General features: G+C 47.5%; 2 protein-coding genes and 1 pseudogene across 6 annotated transcripts in view; all 3 read left to right on the forward strand.

The window, feature by feature from the left end:
• Window positions 1-22,082, forward strand: part of RADIL (Rap associating with DIL domain) — a 71,697-nt gene that overhangs the window by 10,527 nt on the left and 39,088 nt on the right. The gene's annotated exons all lie outside the window — the stretch shown is intronic.
• Window positions 2,809-8,144, forward strand: PAPOLB (poly(A) polymerase beta). Its single transcript, XM_013047109.2, has one exon. It carries the CDS (start codon window positions 4,040-4,042, stop codon window positions 5,966-5,968), a length of 1,929 nt encoding a protein of 642 aa, XP_012902563.1. The 5' UTR covers window positions 2,809-4,039; the 3' UTR covers window positions 5,969-8,144.
• Window positions 8,530-9,092, forward strand: LOC101689206 (annotated as a pseudogene).

The raw sequence follows: 22,082 nt of genomic DNA on the forward strand, positions 1-22,082 counted from the left end.
TTCCATCATTTCCATGTATTTACATACACCACATTATCCGTTCCCCAAATCACGGGCACTCAGGTTAAATCCAGCTTCATCCTACAATGAACAATGGTACATCCACATCCACCCTCTTAAGGGTCCTTCCAGAGTTCTCTGATGGTATTCTCCAGAAACAGAACTTCTGGCTTGTAGACACGCCCACTTGGTTTCTTAGTAAGCACTGCTGGACCCCAGCTTCTTCCAGAGAGGCTGCTGTGACAGTGGTGTACTTCCTTGTGTGGCCCTTCCCCATCCTCAGGCACTGAGTATGAGCCCCTGACCCACGGACACCTCCCTCATCAAAAGGTGCTGTAGTGTCGTGGGCTGCTGGAGTCATGAGGCCACAGGAACTCCCTGTAGCCAACGGGGATAAGTAGCTACGAACCGAGCCCCGAAATGAATTGGGTTGCAACGTGTAGATCGGAAACTGACCTCTACCTAATCAAAATCCAAGAAACGAGTCTTCTGGATGTTGATTACCAGTGACTCAAAGGAGAAAGAATTTTATTTTTCGTGCTCATTCATTCATTTGTCAGCAAATATTTGCTGAGCGCTACTCCATTGGTGCCTGACCGGGTGTATATATAGATAGCCGGGAAAAAACAAATAGATCATGTTCTCAAGGAGCGGAGAGTCTAGTGGGAAGCAAAGGCAAAGAAACAATCACATGGAAAACGTAATTACCAACTGTAGTCACTGCTGTGGAAGAAAAGCACATGTGCTAGTCGAGCATGAAGGTTAGGAAAATTCCGAGGAGGTAAATTTTAAGCCAGTCTCAAGAATGACAACATGTTAACCAGGTGAAGAGTAGTGGACACCTGTGGAGCCAGAAGAGCTTTCTGGGCGGAGGGAAGAGCATTGTGTGCAGACTCAGGGATGCGAGACAGTGAAGCAAAGGCAAGGCACTGCCTTCAGTGCCTTCAGCACTGGAAGAAGGCCGTGTGGCTGGAGCATGGGGGGAAGCTGTGGGCACTGAGGCTGGAGAGATGGTCAGGGGAAGACGAACCTGGGTTGTTGGGTATCTTAGATTTTAGACTAAGTATAATGGGAGGCCACTGAAGGGGTTAAAACACCACTCTGGCTCCTCGTAGAAAATACTTGAAAAGGTCCGTAATAGGCAGTTAATTAAGTTATTATAGGAGTTTAGATGAGAGTTGATGGTGACCTCAAGTAGAGAGAACAGGCAGAGAGAAGTGTATGAACCCCAAATATATTCTGGCGGCAGAATCAACAATATTTGTAAATGAACTCGATGGTGAGTTTGAGAAAGAGGGAGGTGTTGAGAACGACTCCCCAGTTGCTGGCGTGCGCATTTGTGGAGATGCCATTTACTAAAATGGTGACTGAGAGAGAAACAAATTATGGAGGGAGGAGTAAGAGCTCTCTTCGGACTAGGTTAAGTTTCAGATGTTCAATGGAGATGGTAGACAGGAAGTCAGAATACAGATCTGGAGCTCAGAAGGCAGTCTGTCATGTGGCATCTGGATGACTCAGTTGGTTAGGTGTCTGTCTTTTGGTTTTGGCTCAGGTCATGATCTCAGGGTTGTGGGATTGAGCCCTGTGTGGGGCTCTCTGTGTGCTCAGGTGGAGTCTGTTTGGGATTCTCTCCCTTTCCCTCTGCTCCTCTCCCCTGTCCTCTCTCGTGCGTGCACGTGCTTTCTCTCATATACATACATACATATGTATGTATGTGTGTGTATATATAATCTTTAAAAAGGGTCTGTTACAGAGGCTTAAATTAAGCTGTAAATAGGTGATATTTAAAGCTGTGAAAATAGGGGCACCTATGGGGCAACATGGAAGTCACCAAAGACCTTACTGATAGCTGTGTTGCTGGAATGTTGAGCATTCAAACTATATTGAAATGGGTAGAAAAATAGGTACTTCTGTTTCTTACAATATGTTGGGATTACTTACCCTAGAAAATCTTTCTATGTAAAGTGCCTGGAAGTGTTGGTTGAAATATAAAAGAATCTCCTTTACGATGTATAGCTGAGTACCCAAGAAAATAAAGTAAATCAGCAGGGGTGAAAAGAAACCAAAAAGAGGTACTTCGAAATCTCAGACTCTTAGCTGGCTCTCTATGTTATGATTGTTCTGGAGGCATTTGCCGGTCTTTGCAATCAAGAAACTTTAACAGCTGCCCAAGAAAGAGACCTAGAGGGGTGCCTGGGTGGCTCAGTGGGTTAAAGCCTCTGCCTTTGGCTCAGGTCATGATCTCAGGGTCCTGGGATCGAGCCCCGCATTGGGCTCTCTGCTCAGCAGGGAGCCTGCTTCCTCCTCTCTCTCTGCCTGCCTCTCTGCCTACTTGTGATCTCTATCTGTCAAATAAAATAAATAAAATCTTAAAAAAGAAAAGAGAGACTTCAGGACCTAAAGAGGCAGGGAGTGGGAACTGAAACCCCTGGATATGGTTGCAACTCTTGAAGGGCGACACACTGAGTGTAGAAGATGGGAGAGGAAGAATCTGATAGCTGGTAAAAGGAGGTGACAGAGTTCTCCTTCTGGATCTGGGCTCTGGGTGGGGAAAACTCTTCCCTAGAATAAAAAACCACTCTTCCTTTAACGTATTTTTGGGATTCAGAATCACACTACTCAGGTGATCTGGCTAGTCCTTGGAAAAGGAATTCAATTACAGCATACAATTTGATAGCATACAAGGACATCTGATAGGGACGAAACGATTCCTCTTTGGAAGTACATCCACACAGGCATCCCCAGACTCACCAGAGATGAGATCACGATCCAAAAATTATAAGACCCCTGAAGCAATGCCTGTCTGAGTCCATAGAAAATAAGCTAGACTCAGATTCTTGAGAGTATTAAGAATTAATACTTAAGAGTATTAAGAATTGGGACCATTAGTAATAGTTATAACTAGTTATAGAATAATAAGTAAGTTTGAAATGTTTACTGAATAAAAGGTAGAAAGGAAACAGGAAGTAATAGAATGTCTTCCAAAGAGGGAAGATGTGGAAAATAACAAGATAATGCTTCCAGTAATTAAAAATGTAAGTACTTAAATAGATGCTTCTGTGATGGCTTAAACAGCAGACTAACTACAGCTGAGACTAACTACAACAACTGGAGAATTGATCACCACCCAGGAGGAAACAGGAGGTAAGAGACTTGGAGAACCCAATGAGAAAGTTTATCCTTGTCCACATGAAGAGAATCAAGAGAAGAGAACAGTGTGAGGAGCATATTCTAAGGACATGCCTGAGTTTCTTCCTGAGGTCATGGAATAAAAAGCATGAATCTTATGATTCAGAAATCACGTGTGCCCCTTGACACCTAGTGGTGGTCACACCGCAGGAGACTGAGGGCACAGAGGATTTTTGCAGCTGCCAGAGGAAAGGACAGGGGAACAGGTCAGCCAGACTGGGCACTTCTCAACAGAGACCGTAGAAACCAGAGGCGGCAGCTGGGAAGAACAGAACTGTCAGCCCGGAGTGGCAGACCCAGCTACACCACCGGCCAGGCACCTGGCCGTGGAGGACGCAATGCAGGTGCTTTGCACCGCAGACCCTCACTTTGAGGGGCTTCTGAAGGATGCGCCCGAGGGCAGAGGCCACCCGAAGCTGCCCCTGGAGAGGAAGACGATCTGAGGTGTATGGGAAAATGGTGATCAAGGGACTGGACGGTAGGTGTGTGTAACCAGTACGGATGAAGCCGAGAGCGAGGCGTACCCCGACCACCTACACCTGTCGGGAGTTTTGTGGCGGAACCTCGGAAACTACAACTCCCGTGAGGCTCCGCGCGGCACGCAGGCGCCGTGGCATACGTGTTGTGCGTGGCCGTTCTAGAACGCCTCTCTGAGGGCCCGGGCGCCATGTTGGGGCAGAGGGGACTACCGGGAGGCGCTTGAAGCGGCGGGAGTGGTGAGGGAGCGGGTTGGACCTGGGTTGGTAGGAGCCCCGCCCCTCCCGCCTCAGCGGATCATGACCCGGGTAGCGGCCGTGGAGGTCGCGGTCGCGGTGGCGGGGGACTTGGCGTGGCAGGGCCCGCGCTAGAGATGATGCCGTTTCCGGTGACAACCTCCGGATCACAACAGACACCGCCGCCGCCCAAGCGCTATGGCATCTCCTCCCCCATCAGCTTAGCAGCCCCCAAGGAGACTGACTGCGTACTTACCCAGAAGTTAATTGAAACCCTGAAGCCCTTTGGGGTTTTTGAAGAGGAAGAGGAACTGCAGCGCAGGATTTTAATTTTGGAAAAATTAAATAATCTGGTAAAGGAATGGATAAGAGAAATCAGTGAAAGCAAGAGCCTTCCACAAGCTGTAATTGAAAATGTTGGAGGGAAAATCTTTACGTTTGGCTCTTACAGATTAGGAGTACACACGAAAGGCGCTGACATTGATGCGCTGTGCGTTGCGCCGAGACATGTTGATCGAAGTGACTTTTTCACCTCATTCTATGACAAATTGAAACTACACGAAGAAGTAAAAGATTTAAGGGCTGTTGAGGAGGCCTTTGTACCAGTTATTAAACTGTGTTTTGATGGTATAGAGATTGATATTTTGTTTGCGAGGTTGGCACTGCAGACTATTCCAGAAGATTTGGACCTAAGAGATGACAGTCTGCTTAAAAACTTAGATATTAGATGCATAAGAAGCCTTAACGGTTGCCGGGTGACAGATGAAATTTTACATCTAGTTCCAAACATTGACAACTTCAGGTTAACTCTCAGAGCCATCAAACTGTGGGCCAAATGCCACAATATCTATTCCAATATATTAGGATTCCTGGGAGGTGTTTCTTGGGCCATGCTAGTAGCGAGAACTTGCCAGCTCTACCCAAATGCAATAGCATCAACTCTTGTTCGTAAGTTTTTCTTGGTATTTTCAGAATGGGAATGGCCAAATCCAGTGCTACTGAAAGAGCCTGAAGAGCGGAATCTTAATTTGCCTGTATGGGACCCAAGAGTAAATCCCAGTGATAGGTACCATCTTATGCCCATAATCACACCAGCGTACCCACAGCAGAACTCCACATACAATGTGTCTGTTTCAACAAGGATGGTCATGATTGAGGAGTTTAAACAAGGGCTTGCTATCACACATGAAATTTTGCTGAGTAAGGCAGAGTGGTCTAAGCTTTTTGAAGCTCGAAGCTTCTTTCAAAAGTATAAGCATTATATTGTACTCCTAGCAAGTGCACCAACAGAAAAACAACATCTAGAATGGGTGGGCTTGGTGGAGTCAAAAATCCGAATCCTGGTTGGAAGCTTGGAGAAGAATGAATTTATTACTCTGGCGCATGTGAATCCTCAGTCGTTTCCGGCACCTAAAGAAAATCCTGACAAGGAACAATTTCGTACAATGTGGGTGATTGGGTTAGTGTTAAAAAGGCCAGAAAACTCCGAGGTTCTCAGTATTGATCTCACCTATGATATCCAGTCTTTCACAGATACCGTTTATAGGCAAGCAATAAATAGCAAGATGTTTGAGATGGATATGAAAATTGCTGCAATGCATTTAAGAAGAAAGGAACTTCATCAACTGCTGCCTAATCATGTGCTTCAGAAACGGAAAACCCATTCATCGGAAGGTGTCACTTTAACAGCTTTGAGTGACAGCAGCCTTGGCTTGTCTACAGACAGTGAAGACAGCATGTCTGTGCCTTTACCTGCTGGCACTATGAAGACCGGCCCAGTGACTGGCAGCTCTCAGGGCAGAAACAGTCCTGCTCCTGCTGTAATGGCAGCATCTGTGACCGCCGTACAAGTTACTGAAGTTTCCTTGCAACAAGGGACTCCAAGCGAAAGCTTAGGAGGTGCGTCAAGCGAAAGCATTCCTCAGACTGCCTCACAGCCAGCCCTCCTTCCACTACCAAAGGCCACAGTTGCCAGAGTTGTTTCTTCAACACGTCTGGTAAACCATCCACCCAGGCCTTCAGGGAGCACTGCGACAAACATAGCTAATCCTATCGTGGGCGTCTAGTCGGCATTCTCACCTCATAAAGGACCAAGGAAACTAAAAGAAGAGGAACAGACTCATAAAGAGACAAGTACAACTCCATTAGAAACTACTCCGACAGTGGCTGGCCTTGTGGCAAACATCCAGTACAGAACTTTCTAATATCCCGGCTCTCCCTGCAGATCCTATTACCAAGAATTTGGGAAGACAGATTGAACTGATACAAACAACCTCAAAGGTCCATAAATTATATCTGCCAACCCAACCTGTGGTCTTCAAATGCTAAAGGAGGAGAACGAAGGGTACCAAACTAGATTTGACTCAAGCTAGATTTAGCCTTACTTGGTAACTTCCCTTACTTGGCTAATTTGATCAGAGGTCCAGGTTAGTATATGATGCTAGAAGTACTACTACAAATGCGTCAGCAGCAGTTACAGTAACTTTTAAAGGAAGACTGCCCATAAAGAGAAAAGAGAAAAAGCCCTCCAGCTATATTTGTACCCATGCCTGACATCCAGACTGGATTTATGTTTGATGCATTGTTGGGGAAAATTTGCAATACAAACTGGTATTGAAATTCCTTACACTGATGATGCACTTTATGTATATTTTTATTAGAAAGTAGAACTAATTTTAAGTTTTTCAGCTTGATGAACTTTAGTTTTTTTCTTAAAGATTTTTCTTCTTTATTAACTGTCAAACCGGATGCCCTTGTGTAGTGTGTACTAAACTCCAGAAAAAGCACAAACATCCATTTAGCTTGGTCCCCATGACGTAGCTTTAACCCTTTAAAATGAAATGTCAGCTCATTGGGTATATATCTGACACTGAAACAGTGATCAGTAAGTCTTTGGTTTTGCCGGGATGCCATCAAGAAATAATATGTTGGTTTTATCTGTGGAATTGTTTTAGAGTGCATACAATCAGCAGTCACACAGCAAATACTGTCTCATAGCTAACAGAGCTCCATATTCTTGTGTCCTTAAGCATTTGTCCTAAAAAACAACCTTTAACTTCCCCTTCCTTCTCTTTGCTTGTATGTACGAGGTATGCTTGTATGTAAGAGTCCTAAAAAAAAAAAAAAAACCCAGAATGCTAATGTATTCTTAACCACAATGTGAAACCCACAATCCTGTGGTCACATGGTACAAAACACTGGATTTTGATTCCATGGCTAATATTTCATGAAAGCTTTACTGAAAGTAATGAATTGGGAAACAGTTACTGGTCTCGGATGGCTATTTGACCTACAGAGGAGAAACTTTGTGTGCACCCACAGAGTATCTGCTTACAGTAAAGCTAATTTCCAGTTTAAACCTGTAGCAAAAAGTTATCTTCTCCAAAATATTTAAGCCAATTTTTATTTTTAAAGGAATAACTAAAATTTATTGGTAAATTTTATATATGGAAACATACAAAATAGTTCCTAGCAAGCACTTGATATCTAGTAGCTTCCGGTTTTTGTTTTATTCTACAAGAGATTAGGAATGCCTTCCTTTAAAAAAAAAAAAAAAAGACTACTCATAACTAAGTGGCAGGACGTCCATGTTTAGGACACGTGAATGGCCGCAGATGTAGATGAATTGAAGTTTTGTCTTAATTTGGACACAGTGAGCCTGACAGTTTTCCGGTTAGCCTGGTCCTGATTCCTGCCTTTCTACCACAGGTGCATTTTTCATGTGAAACCGTAATTTATTTCTTAAGCCCTTTCCCTATCCTTCTAGATTAACTTTCCAAAGTTGGAATATAGTCTTCTTCCTTTTAGGCTCTGCAGTAATTGAGGCTTTGTTTTCACCCCTACTTTGTGATGTCAAGTTCACAGTGTTCCTTTTGCCCACATCTTTGCCCCATGCAGTCACCTTGCCCTTCCGCCACAGTAAGTCAGGTGAAGTGTGCGCGAGACCTGTGGGGTCTGGCTGGAATTGCCAGGCACAAATGTAGTCTTGTCATTTTGTTTACACGTTGGCGGGAAAATTAGTTTATTAAGTGTTTTATGTAATTCTATTTGTTTAACCACATTGGAAACTTGGAGCTTTCTAGTTTTCATTAACTGAATATCAGACAAGTTTTTTTCACATGATGTACATAATGTCTCATGACTGGAGTTGGCTTTGTTTTGTAAAACCTGTACCCCTTGTATTTTTCAAGCGCTGTTTTGCAAACAGATGATGTATTTCTCCATTGAAAACCACAATAAAAATAAAGAAGCAAGCAAAGGGGTTTAAATCTGACAGAAAGAGTTCAGATGCTTGGCATGCCTGGGGGGCTCAGTTGGTTAAGTGTCTGCTTTAGTTAGGCTCAGGTCATGTTGATCTTGGAGTCCCTGGATCGAGCTCCCATGTCAGGCTCTCTGCTCAACAGGGAGTCAGCTTCTCCCTCTCCCTCTGCTCCATTTCTCTCTCTCTCTCAAAAAAAAAAAAAAAAAAAAAAAAAAAGTTCAGTTGCTCTTACATTGTTGCAGAGGAGGGTTAAGACACTAATGGAATTTTTCACTATATTAAGTCTAGAATTCATGTTATCATGCTAGGGGAACATGTGAAAGCGTTAAAACTTCATTAGGTAGCTCCCTCCTCTCGAGCTTCTGCCCAGAACGTCCACGCGGGAGGGAGGCTGAGATGGCAGATGAGATCGCCAAGGCTCTGGCCGCGCGGCCTGGTGGCGACACAATCTTCGGGAAGATCATTCACAAGGAAATCCCAGCCAAAATCATTTTTGAGGATGACCAGTGTCTTGCTTTCCATGACATTTCCCCTCAAGCACCAACTCATTTTCTGGTGATACCCAAGAGCATATATCCCAGATTTCTGTAGCAGAAGATGATGATGAAAGTCTTCTTGGACATTTAATGATTGTTGGCAAGAAATGTGCTGCTGATTTGGGCCTGAAGAAGGGTTATCGAATGGTGGTGAATGAAGGTTCAGATGGGGCACAGTCTGTCTATCATGTTCATCTCCATGTTCTTGGAGGTCGGCAGATGAATTGGCCTCCTGGTTAAGCTTGTTTAGGGTTGATTTTCCCTCCTCTAGGCAGTGGTCAATATTTCCCAGTTCTGTAGGTTAAATAATATACTTTCTTTTGCCTCTGTATGGAGAGATTGAGGAAATAATTTTTAAAAGCCATACATAATAAAAGACAATGTTGCATGGTTTAAAAAAAAAACCAAACCTTTATTAGGTAAAAAAAAATGGAGCAAAAATTTTAATCAAAAGAAGGCAAGGGATGCCTGGGTGGTGCATTTGGTTAAGCCACTGCCTTCGGCTCAGGTCATGATCCCAGGGTCAGGGGATCGAGTCCCACATCGGGCTCCTTGCTCAGTGGGGAACCTGCTCTCTCTCTGCCTCTCTGCCTGCTTGTGCATTCTCTCTCTCTCTCTCTGACAAATAAATAAATAATTTTTTTTTAAAAAAAAGCAAGAAAAAAGGGCAGAACATAGGAAAAAATAGGTAAAAAGAAAATACAGTCTAAGAGGGTGGAAATCAAACCAAGTATGTGTCACTATACATAATGAATGGACCAGACTTTCTGACTAAGAAGTGCGCATCGGATTACACAGAATAACTGAGCGCAGCTGTATGCTATATACGAGAGACACATCCAAAAGTTAAGATAGAAAAGAATGGAAATAATTCACGCTAAGGAAGAGAGACTGGTAGAGTGACAATGTCACCCAGGCAGATTTCAGAGCAAATAATAACTAGGGACAAAAAGTGACCACTGTTCTAGTGGTAGAATAAATGATATACCATGAACATTGAACAATTTGAAACTTATTTGCACACAATAAATGAGCCTCAACATAAGTAACATAACAAGTGAGGATTAGCAGAAATTGCAAAGTATCATTGTCATAAAAGATTTTAAAGCAGCTCTTCCATTACCAAGCAGACAAAAAAATAAAAAAATAAAAGGACAGGGGTAACAGTTTTGAACGTGAGAGGTTGGCAAGCTCCTATAAAGGGCTAGATAGTAAATATTTTCAGCTTCGTGAGGCCATACGGTCTCTGTCTCAACTGCTTAACCCTGGCTTTGTGGAGTGCAAGTGGCCACAATATGTACGCAGATGGCTGGGGCTGGATTTGTTACCATCCCCCAATGGCCAGTGTTGGTCATCCCTGATCTATTGGACATCTGTTAGAGCACCTTCCAGCCAACTATTGGAAAGTGTGTATCATTCTCAAATATGCCCTGGACGTGTGCAAAAATTAGCCTCCTGCTTGATCAGAAAATAAGACTCCGCATATTACAGAACGTCAGATTCATAGAGCATAGTCTCTGATTACAAAACAGGTTTTATTTTATTCAATAACAAATAACATAGAGAAGAGTTTCTTAAAGAAGATGCCCCAAAATGACTGAAACCATTAAAGACTGATGCACAGAATCTCTTAATTGTCATAAATAATGAAGAGTGAAAAGTGAAAAACAAGCCCGTGCAGGGAGATTATCGAATACATAAAGCCGCCAAATTATTACTATCTGGACTGTATCAAGGGTGCCAGAAACAGTCTGTTCAAGATGAAACTCCCCAGTCAAACATGGGCAAGAGAAGTACATAGGCTTCTCAGAAGAGGAGCTAGGAATGCAGAAAGATGCCCCATCTCCGTAGCGGTGAGGAAACATGGTAAGACCACAGCAACTGGTCCTACAGAACATCAGTCTGACAACATGCGGGCTTGTGGACGAGGGGGAGCCGAGGGAGCTCTAACATGGGACTGTGGAAGTGGGAAGTGCTCTCTGCCCCTTGGGAGACAGTTTGGACTTAACCAGCACCATTGGCCTGGTCATGCATGTCTCTGCCACCAAGCTGTGTGGCATTGCTGTGATTCCTTTTACTGGTCCCCCGAACCTTAAACATGCCTTTCTGTGGGCCGCCTCTGCAGCTGCCTCCAGAGTGCTACATGCCTCCAGTTTTCCTCCAGTGTGCATGTAAATGGCGTTTTCTACATATGCCGTGGTGTCAGAAGAGTTGGAAGCACTCTCCTAGATAGACTCTGTTCCATGGATTACCAGGAGACACGTACAGGAGTGTTGGGAGCAGCATTTTGTAATAGCTTAAAGCTTGAAATAACCCACAAACCCATAAATGGGGGAATGGATAGATGGTGGTGTCTTCATGCAACGAACAGCTTAGAGCTGTGAGGTCAAATGAGTCGTAGCTCCATGCCAGCGTAGAGCTAGCTCGTAACCTGGAGTAAACAAGACAATTGCAGAAAAATAGTGGGGTACAAAGTAGAGCAGTATAACTTAGGGATGCAAAACTGCATGATCCAACCGTAAAAGGGAACGTTAATCACAGAATCCGGGGTAGTGCTTCCCTTTGGTGAGATGAGAGGTGGGGAGAGACAGGGAGGTGTAGTTTCAAGAACACAGTGAGCCTAGAAGTGTTCTGCCTTTTTCAGGTTAGGTGGTGGATGAAGCAGTGTTCGTTTTATTGTTGGTCTAAGTTATAAATGCTCTCAGACGTGTGACTATTCTGTGATCAAAACCCCAGTACCACAGTGGTCTCTTAGAAGTGTCAGGAGCTGCATTAGGTAACGAGCTGAGCCCGAGACAGGTTTCTTTTCTTTCTACCAGCAGTGGTAGTCGGGGTCATCACAGCTGCTGCTATGTTCAGCCCCACCCTTCTAGATCATGCCTGCGGTCCAGAAGGTCCCCTCCAGCGCGGGATGATCCCAAGGCCACTGCCATCACATCAGCATTTGAAGCAGGAAGAGGGGGCCGGGCAAGATGTCTTTGCCAACCGTATCCTCCTCCTGTGGAACTTTCCTAGAAGTCCCAGTGGGAACATGCCGTCCTCGCTCACTGACCGGACCTTTGTCGCGTGGCCCTGACGATCTGCAGGGAAGACTGAGAAAGGTAGTTTTTGTGAGCTGGGCATGTTACCTCGTCATTGCTCACGGTGCTGCTGTTAGGGAGGAGGAGAGAATGGGTCCTGCCCAGCACTGACGGCCGTCTCCCACACAGCACTCAGATACGTAGACGTTCAAACACTTCCAAGTAACTCAGGAATCAAGAAAGACTTCAGTGTGGATCAGAACTTGGGGGAGGCAGCTGATGTGGGATTTGAAAGGAGGGGGATAGCTTTCTTTTTTAAGATTTTATTTTATTAAGATTTTATTTATTTATTTGACAGAGATCACAAGTAGGCAGAGAGGCTGGCAGAGAGAGGGGGGAAAGCAGTCTCCCTGCTGAGCAGAGAGCCCAATGCCGGGCTCGATCCCAGGACCCTGGGATCATGACCCGAGCCAAAGGCAGAGGCTTTAACCCACTGAGCCACCCAGATGCCCCCAAGATTGTATTTATTTTAGAGTCCTAGCACAAGTAGGGGGAGGGGCAGAGAGTCTCTCAAGCAGACTCTGTGCTGAGCGTGGAGCCGGACACGGGGCTCAGTCTCATGACCCTGAGATCATGACCTGAGCCGAAACCAAGAGTCAGACGCTCAACTGACTGAACCACACAGGTGCCCCCAAGGAGGGCCATTGCTTTACATGCTTATACTGAATGAAGCCCGGACACTGGTGAGCTCCCTGCCTACTGCGTCAGGTACAAATACATGTCTAATAGCCTCCGTGAGAGAAGCAAGTAGACAGTACAGAGCAGAAAGCAAACAGAAAACGCGCCGGGGAGAGGATCAATAAAATGAAAAGTAGGTTCTTTGGAAGGACTGGTGGTGCAAGCTGGAAGTAGTGCGTGAGCAAAGCCTGAACTCCTGGACAGTCTCCCTGGCGAAGAGAGTGAGGGAGAGAGTGTGAGCAGTTCGGATGCACGCCCAGACCCAGCCCGCCGTGCGGACCCCAGACCCTGCGTCTGAACAGGCCAGTTCTTCCTCACGCTGAGGACAAGATAATTCCAATACTGCTCCCCCGAGAGCTCCAGAGGACAGAAGGAGAAGCAGCAGTTTACGAAGCCCGAGCCAGAGAATGTAAGGGTGGGAAAGCGGGAGGGTCTCTCTAGTGGGCCCTCCAGCATGGCGAGCCCGGGGCTTTGGTTTCTCGCCGTACCCCTGCTCTTGCTGCCTGGAGCCAACCCATGCTTTCAGGACCAGAGTAGCTTCAAAAACCCCCACCTCTGGGTTCTTTTTGGTCAGAGGTTGGCTGAACAGTTTCTTTCTCAGTTGTGTGTGCCCCGCGCGGCCAGTGTCTGTCGTCTTCAGTAGCAATGCTGTCCTTGTCCACAGTCAGCTGACTGGTCCTGATTAGATTGTTGTATTTTAGGGAACAAACACCTCTCTTGGGGCGCCTGGGTGGCTCAGTGGGTTAAAGCCTCTGCCTTCTGCTCCGGTCATGATCCCTGGTTATTGGGATCAAGCCCCACATCGGGCTCCCCTCCCCTGCTCCGCCGCCTGCTTCTCTCCCTACATGGGATCCCTATCTGTCAAGTAGATAAATAAAATCTTTTAAAAAAACTACGTCTCTTAATGCTAACAAATTCACTCATGTATAATTTTCCATAAATCTGCTCACATGATAGAAACTTTTTTGTGCCACGGAATTCTGCCATCTCACATCAGTGCCTCCGCCGTTGCGATGCTTCCTGATTTCCCTGGTAATAACGCGGTATGGGCCTGTGTTCATTTTCTCTTGCCATAGGATAGCGTTCTGTAAGCACGGCACCCAGTCCTCAGCTCCTGGGTTGGAAGTCTGTTGTGGTGTGGCTGGGATCTCCAGGCACCGCAAGGTCAAATCCAAGACGTCACCCAGGCTAAGCTCCTGTCAGGAGGCTCAGCCTTCCTGTTGGCAGAATTTGTTTCCTCGCGGCCAGAGGACTGAGGTTCCCACTTCCCTGCTGGCCCCCATCTCCTTTCCACATGGCCCCCACCCCTGCAGGTCAGCAGTGTTGGACCAGCCCTCCCTTGTTCTTCGAATCTTTGCCTTCCTCTTGGCTTTTACCCCCACCCCCAGATAATCTCCCTTTAGATGAACCCAGAGTGAACTGATCAGTCCCATCTGCAAAAACCTCTTTTGCCCTAAAGCAGACCATCGCTCAGAGCGTGACGGTTTCCACATGGACGGGTTCCTCCGTGTTCAGGGGAGGTGACGCTACAAGGGCAAGGGTCGTGGGGGGTCATCTTCGGTCTGGCTACCCGAGATCCACTTCTATAACCGTAGCAATGGCAGAATGTTCCCACCCCTCCAGACCCCACAGCCTCATGCTGTCATGTGTCCGTTCAAGTGCAAATGCTTGTCGGGTACATCGTGGGAGTCGGGCGCGGAGCAGGGGCCCAAGTCCATCCAGTAAGCACAGCCCCCAGGTGCAGGGCGCCAGCCTCCCCACCTGCCGGCCTATGGGACCGGAGGCCCCCGGCAGGCCGTGGCTGGCCAGGTGCAGGACAAGGATCCCGGTGCTCCGGGTTAGAAAGAGGCCGTGGACGGCGAGGCGGAGTCGCTGGCGGTGTTTGAAATCCAGCCAGGCCAACTGCAGCTGGAGTCTGTGGTTGCATTTCAAGGCCTGGAACGACTCCGCCTGCCGTCCGCTGGGCTCTGAGCCAGCCTCGCGTTTTCCTGAAAGTTGGGACTCCTCCGCAGCCCAGCGAGTGACTCCCTCTGGCCACAGCTAGGGCGGGGTCTCCTTGCCCGCCTAGCTCACTCTGCCTTTGTCTGAGCTGCTTGTGCTTGGGCACCTGGAGGCCCAGCCCGGCTGGGACCCCAGGAGCCTTCACCTGTCACATAGACCCCCGCCACAGACCATGCTCCTGACATGGCCCTTCTCCGCTTCCAGCTTCTGCTGAGATGTGCAGGTGCTCGCGAGCTGTGCAGCGCCCCTGGGTGGGTGGGGAGAACGGCTGAGGGGCACCCCGAGTTGGTCTCTCCACAGGGGCTTTGTGTGGCCCAGCGCTCAGACCTTCAGGCCCTTCGGAGGCGCCGAAAGAGGCTTGAGCGGGACAGTGAGCCTCGTCTCTGTGCCACACTCCCCCGAGGCAGGGTCTCCTCCTCCGTCTGCGGGGAGGCTGAGCATTTGCTGGCCTGTAGCCGGGCTCCCTGTGGACTCTGAGCTCTTTGCTTCTCTCCTCTCGGCCTCTCGAGGTGGGGAGCCAGCGGAAAGCAGGTGGCTTCTGCTGAGTGGTCCGATCAGGCCCTTCGGTTACGGGTCCTGCTTCCGCACGACCAGTACCCCTTCCAGGCTGCTGGGGGCACATCCCCTGTGTCCTCGTGAGCCTCCGCTGCCGCCTGCTCCGAGTCCGGATGCCTGGGACACGCCGCTCCCAGCCGTTTGTGCTTCCTCGGAGGCACTTTGGGGAAGTGCTCACTTTCTTACAAGCCCTTACAGCAGCGTCTTTCCTGCCCGCCTTCCTCTGACTAGCCTGCTGAAGGCCGTCGGGGCTCTTTCTGCCGTGCTCCCCGGATTCTTCCGGCTTCCACCCTCTGCCCGACTCTGGAGTACCTTCCCTGTTGTACGTGTCGGTCACAGCAGTGCCTCACTTCGCAGCGCACAAGTCCACTGTCATCTGTGCAACAAACAGCTGCGCATCTAATGCCTTCTAGTGTCTCCCGGTGTCACGGGTCGGGAGGCTGGCGCCGGGTAGCAGGATCCTCGCTCACTTGGTGGCTCCGGGCTCTCAAGCCCATGGGCTACTGGCAGCATGGCGTTCCTTGGGGTTGCAGGACTGAGGTCCCCATCTGACCTCTGCCTTGCCTTCTGCTAGCTGTTAACCAGGGACCCCTCCTAGCCCCACAGTGGAGCACCCGCTTGTTCAAACCCTCCTCAGAGGTCAGGTCTCTGTTTTCTGTGACTGGCTGGAGAAAACTCCTTGCTTTGAAGGCACTCACGTTAGGTCGGGCCCGCTGGATTGTCCTTGTATCTTAAGATCAACCCGGTCGGGGCCTCACTCAGATCTACAGAATCTCTTGGCCCTCGAACACAACGATGGGAGTAATCCCAGGAGGTGGAGGTGATGGGCGTCGTCTTAGAGTCTGGCCTCCCTCAGTGGTCTTCTGTAGTTTCTCTGCGCTTGGGCAGTCTGGTGCAGATCCTACTGAAGCAGGCACACGCACGGGCTTTCGGTCAAAGTCTGTTGTTTTTAGGAATGGGATCGCATACTTGATTTTCCTGTCAAGCTCCTTCTACGTCTTTTTTTTTGGAAGATTTTATTTATTTGTCAGAGATGGAGAACCCCCCCCCCCCACATCTATTACAGTTCCCATTCATTCACTTTAGGATTTAAAGAATATTCCACGGTGTGGATGGAGTGCTGTGTATGTTTTGGGATCATTAAGAACAATTCCACAATACAGGACTGTGCATGACTAACCACTAAAATAGATAATAATATGTATTACTTACCACTAAAATGAAAAGGACTTTTAGTTAAACCGGACACAATGCTTCACTATTACTTAGGATTCTTAGTTTTGTACTGCCCTAAAGAGCTCTAGTAAACCTAAAGATTTATTTAAATGTGGATTTTTTCTTTTTTTAAATATTTTATTTATTTATTTGACAGAGATCACAAGTAGGCAGAGAGGCAGGCAGAGAGAAAGGAGGAAGCAGGTTCCCTGCTGAGCAGAGAGCCCAATGCGGGGCTCAATCCCAGGACCCTGGGATCATGACCTGAGCCGAAGGCAGTGGCTTAACCCACTGAGCCACCCAGGTGCCCCATTAAATGTGGATTTTCATCAGTATTTGTTTTGCGAATACATGAAAAGATAAAGGTGAGTGAAATAAGTCCAGTGTCTGATTCTTCTTTTCAAGCTCGGGCCATGGACGTGCCCCTGTGCACACAGTGGCCTCTTCTCTGCCCTCGGGAGCACAGAGAGGGCCCCTCTGTGATCTCTGCGGCCTTCTTCCCAGCAGTTGGCATGAAATTCTGTGAGTTTTGTATGTGACAGCCCGCACTCATGCTCCTTCTTCAAATAATCCATAACTGACTGAAATATTGTAGGATCTCCTCCAACCCCCGGCCTCACGGGGAGTGACAACCAAGTTGTGGCCAGGCTGACCAGCCGTGTGCATACAGGACACCTTACCACTTTCAAAGATGCAAATAATGGCAAGAATTTGAAATGTAAAGAAAAGTGTATCTAGGAATGGATGACATGTTGACCCTGAGTGTGTACATTCATTCATTCGTTTAGTAGATTGAAGAGGATATATGTTTAAAAACATTTACTTATTGGGATGCCTGGTGGCTCAGTTGGTTAAGTATACAACTCTTTCTTTTTTTTTTTTTTTTTTTTTTTTTTTTAAGATTTTATTTATTTACTTGAGAGATATAGAGAACAGAGGGAGAGTAAGAGAGAAAAGCAGGCTCCCCGCTGAGCAGGGAACCCAGTGCAGGGCTTGATCCCAGGACGCGAAGGCAGATGCTGAACCGACTGAACCACCCAGACCCCCCCAAAGCGTACAACTCTTGATCTCAGCTGGGGTCTTGATCTTGGCTTGGGTCTTGATTGCAGGGTCATGAGTTCAAGCCCCACGTTGTGCTCTGTGCTGGGTATGGAGCTTACTTGAAAAAAAAATTATTTTCACCAAAGTTACATAGGTGCACAGTTAAGGCAGTCATCATTAAAAACAAAACCATAGGGGCGCCTGGATAGCTCAGTGGGTTGGGCCTCTGCCTTTGGCTCAGGTCGTGATCTCAGGGTCCTGGGATCAAGTCTCTGCTGAGCAGGGAGCCTGCTTCCTCCTCTCTCTCTCCACCTGCCTCTCTGCCTACTTCTGATCTCTCTCTGTCAAATAAATTAAAAATAAAAAAATTATTTTAAAAAATAGAAAAATAAAAACAAAACCACAAAGACCACACGTGGATTTCCCTTCCCCAGCCTGCCCTTCTTCCCAATTTTGCGCTCCTCCAAGGAAATCATTCTCATCGGTGAACTATTTCTTTCTAGTCATTTAATTCCATTAATTCCACAGCTTAAAATAACAAGCTTATCCTACTACTACTTGATTTTTTTTTAAATTTTGGGCACATGTAGTGACTTTCTACCGTGAAGGCGGGAATGGCTTTTGTTCAAACATCCAGCTGCCGTGCGCACTCCCGTGCAGTCAGTCCGAGCGGTGGTTGGATTAGGAACCAGGGTGCACTTTTCCTTCCTGCCCAACCTTTAGTTTCTTTTGAAATTAATTATCATCATTATTGTTTGTTTTTTTTCTTGGTATTTCTCGCTAATGCAGTATTCCCTAGCTCTCTGCCAATTACCTTATTTCAAGATGCTCAGGTATCTGGGGACGCCGGAGTGGGTCAGTTAGTTAAGCTTTTGTCTTCAGCTCAGGTCATGATCCCAGGGTCCTGGGATCGAGTCCCACATTTGGCTCTCTGCTCAGTGGCAAGTCTGTTTCTCCCTCTGTTCCTCCCCTGCCTTTGTCTATACAAAGATATATACACATCTTTTTAAAAATCAAGAATCTATATATTAAAGAAAAAGATGAAAAGATGCTCGGACATATGGCATATTTGATCGGCTCCAGGGTTTTGGAGTCTCCTGCCTTATTTCAGTCTGGGCTGGCTGTCCCTGAAGCCTGTAGCCATGGTTCGCATGCCTCTTCCTGGGGAGGGACCCCCTGTTTCTCCTGGTTCTCCCTTCCTTGTTCTAGGTTATACGCCTCTCTCTTGGTAGGGTGTCTCCCTGAGAAAGTGCGCATGGGAATTAAAATTGCTTAAGACCCTGTATGTCTCAAAAGATCATTACCTTGCTTAATGCTCAATATTTATCTGGATGTAGAGTTGAAAACAACGTTCTTCCTAGAACTTTGACGGTGTTGGCCCATTTCTGGTAACTTCCAGTGCCCCTCTGAAAAGCTGCTAGATACTGTGCTTCCTCACCCCTCATGCTCAGTGGCTTTCTTCTCCTGGAAGCACATAATTTCTTTATGTGCCCCAGCCTTGCCCTGAACGGTGACCTGTGCGCCTTGGATTCTGGTGTTAGTCTTACCTTTTCATTTAAAAAATTATGGTTGCATATCTTGACCCTTCATGTATTTTTATTATTTTTTTAATTTTTTAATTTTTATTTATTTGTCAGAGAGAGAGAGAGCACACAAGCAGGCAGAGCAGCAGGCAGAGGCAGAGAGAGAGGCAGTCTCTCTGCTGAGCAAGGAGCCTGATGCGGGACTTGATCCCAGCACCCTGGGATCATGACCTGAGCCAAAGGCAGCCACTTAGCCGACTGAGCCACCCAGGCGTCCCCCTTCATGCGTTTTTAATCTCTCTTATGTGTTGGACTTTGGATGGGCCATTTTAGTCTAAAAACTCGTGATCTTCAGTTCTGAAAAGCTATGTTACTGCCTTGATGATTTCTTTTGGCTCTTCTGTTATTCAAGTCCTGGATCTGTTTTTCTGATTTTTGGTCTCCTAGTTTCTCATCTTTGTCTTTTTGCTCCACTTTCAAAGCAGCAGCCTCCACTGTCTCTTCCAGCCCGCAGTGAGTGCTGAGCAAGGGGAGCTCATTCCAGGGCAGCAGTGGGGGGCGGTGGAGATGCAGAATTGCGGCGGGGGGGGGGGGGGTGGTGGTGTGTGTGTGTGTGTGTGTATGTATGTATGTATGTATGCGCGCGCGCGCGCGGCGGGAGTGACCCTTCTCTGGGGGCAGGCTTCCTTAAGAGCGATGGGACTGCTCTGCTTTGCTAGGAGGAACTGCTTCTGCCTCTGGACGCAGGGGACGCCCACTGGCTGTGGCTGGAGCCGAAAGTGGCCCGGGGTCATCCGCGTCTGTGTGTGCTAGCTGTCACGTGTCGCTCGGTCCTTCCTGAGAGAAGACTTAGCGCCATCTCGTCATCTTGGGGGAACCAGACGGGGCCTTGGGTTCAGCTAAATAACATTCTTGCTTCTGCCACACCGCTGTTTTTTTTTGCCACGGTTCTGGAAGGCTCTTCACAGTCTGTCTGTCTGTCACTGATTGACAAATAGCTTGAGCATTTTATCTACTCGGTTACCCATGATCTTTTTTTTTTTTAAAGATTTTATTTATTTATTTGACAGAGAGAGATCACAAGTAGGCAGAGAGGCAGGCAGAGAGAGAGAGGAGGAAGCAGGCTCCCTGCTGAGCAGAGAGCCCCATGCGGGACTCGATCCCAGAACCCCGAGATCATGACCCGAGCCGAAGGCAGTGGCTTAACCCACTGAGCCACTCAGGCGCCCCGGTTACCCATGATCTTAATTGAGTTATTAGTTCCTTCTAAAGAGGGGATGTTACTTCCTCACTGAGGCTCGAATTAATGGGAGAGGGTCCAGGTTTTACCACGGAAATAATGCTCATCAGTGCTTTAAAATGCAGTGTCTCGGAGGCGGGGAGGGGGTACCTGGGGACGGGCATGAAGGAAGGCACGGGATGGAAGGGGCGCTGGGTGTTCCGTGCAACTGACGAATCCCTGACCTCTACCTCTGAAACTAATGCTATACTGTATGGTAATTAAACTGAATTTAAGTAAAATAGAATAAAATTTTTTTTAAATGCAGTTTCTCTGCTTAAAAAATGACATTCCTATTGTCGAAAATTTGGAAAATAGAGAAAGTATAAAGAAGAGACTAAAAATCACCTAAATGTCCCCGCCTATCGTTCCAGGCTCAGTGTCGTATTTACTTTCTTACACAACTAAATATATGTAGTTATATCCCTTTTTTTAAAAAAAATGGGCATTTCATTATATATTTTGTGTTTTTTATATGCCCTTTTTATAAACTTTTATTTATTTGCTCATATTGGGAACATAATTTTTTTTAAGATTTGATCTGATCTCTGACAGAGATCATAAGTAGGCAGAGAAGCAGGCAGAGAGAGGGGGAAGCAGGCTCCCTGCTGAGCAGAGAGCCCAATGCGGGGCTCGATCCCAGGACCCTGAGATCATGACCTGAGCTGAAGGCAGAGGCTTTAAACCACTGAGCCACCCAGGCACCCCAGGGAACATAATTTTTAATGCCGGTGAGTGATACCTGCCATATCTCTATTGGAGTTAAGAATAGTTCCCATTTTTGTTCATAAATAAGCTTATATAAGCATCCTTGTACATAAATGTTTGATTCCTTTCTGATTATTTCTGTAGGACAGCAGCCTAAAAGTAGAATTGCTTTGTGGAAGGAAGGAGGCGTCTCTAGATACTGCTTTGTCTCTCTCTGATAGTGGTAGAGCTAACATATCTTGAGAGCTATTTTTATTTTTTATTTTTAAAAAGACTTTATTTAGTTATTTGACAGAGACACAGCAAGAGAGCGAGCACCAGCAGGGTGAAGGAAGGGCAGAGGAAGAAGCAGGCTCCCTGCTGAGCGGGGATCCCAATGTGGGGCTTGATCCCAGGACCCTGGGATCATAACCTGAGCCGAAGGCAGACGCTTAACCACTGAGACACCGAGGCACCCCTTGAGAGCTACTTTTAAAGCTGGGGGTGGGTCAGGGCCACTTTCCGTCCCCACCAGCAGTTTCTGAGAATGTGCATCTCCGTACCCTCAGCATCGTGTGATTCTGTCACTTAAAATTGTCTGCTGGTTTGACAGGGGAGCACGGTTTCTCGGGGCTGCAGTTTGTGTTCCCAGAGGATTTGCGAGGTCGACCGCTTTTATGATGTTTATCAAGTGTTTATATTTCTCATTCTGTACCGGTGTGCTTGGTTTTGAGATACTGCAAGCACGTGAGAGCAGACACAGATTAGTGTGCTGAACTATTAGTGTCCGTCTGACCCCGCTGAAGGGATAGGGCTGCTACAGAGATCCGGGGGGCGGGGGGGCACGTTGTTCCCGTGGAAGTTTTCCTGGATTCTCCCAGGGTACATGGAGAGAAAGTCAGGGAGCTCAGGACATCTGCATTTTCCCCGGGAATCGAGTCCCTGGGTCACCAGCAGGAAGCAAGCATTTGGCAGCTCCTTGGGGAGTGGCGGTGGAGCCGGGGGCAGCGGAGGCCGCAGGGCTGGCAGTGGACGGTGGGCGCCCACTGCGGACAGCCTGCGTGTGCCCAGGAGGGAGCGGACGTGACTCAGCCCCTCCTGGTGGCAGCCCATTTTCAGAACCGCTGGGGTAGACTAGGCTGGTGTAGACGGCTACTGTGAGTGGTCTCTGTGCCGTGTGCCTGGCTTCTGGGGTCCCCAGGGTCTCCTCCAGGGCCCCCCCGCCAGCCAGGTTGTGTCTTCTCTGCCCTGGAGAGGCCAGGGTGGGGTATGTGTGGCGGCAGTTGGGGAGGGGACCGTGTGCAGGTGAGGGCGGAGAGCACGG

This window comes from Mustela putorius, unplaced genomic scaffold (assembly GCF_011764305.1).
Source record: "Mustela putorius furo isolate JIRA1106 unplaced genomic scaffold, ASM1176430v1.1 tig00000139_pilon_pilon_pilon, whole genome shotgun sequence".
Taxonomy (NCBI): Eukaryota; Metazoa; Chordata; class Mammalia; order Carnivora; family Mustelidae; genus Mustela; species Mustela putorius.

What these genes read in the sequence shown, in the direction of transcription:
- PAPOLB (XM_013047109.2), top strand. Translation starts at nt 4,040, where the DNA reads ATGATGCCGTTTCCGGTGACAACCTCCGGATCACAACAGACACCGCCG.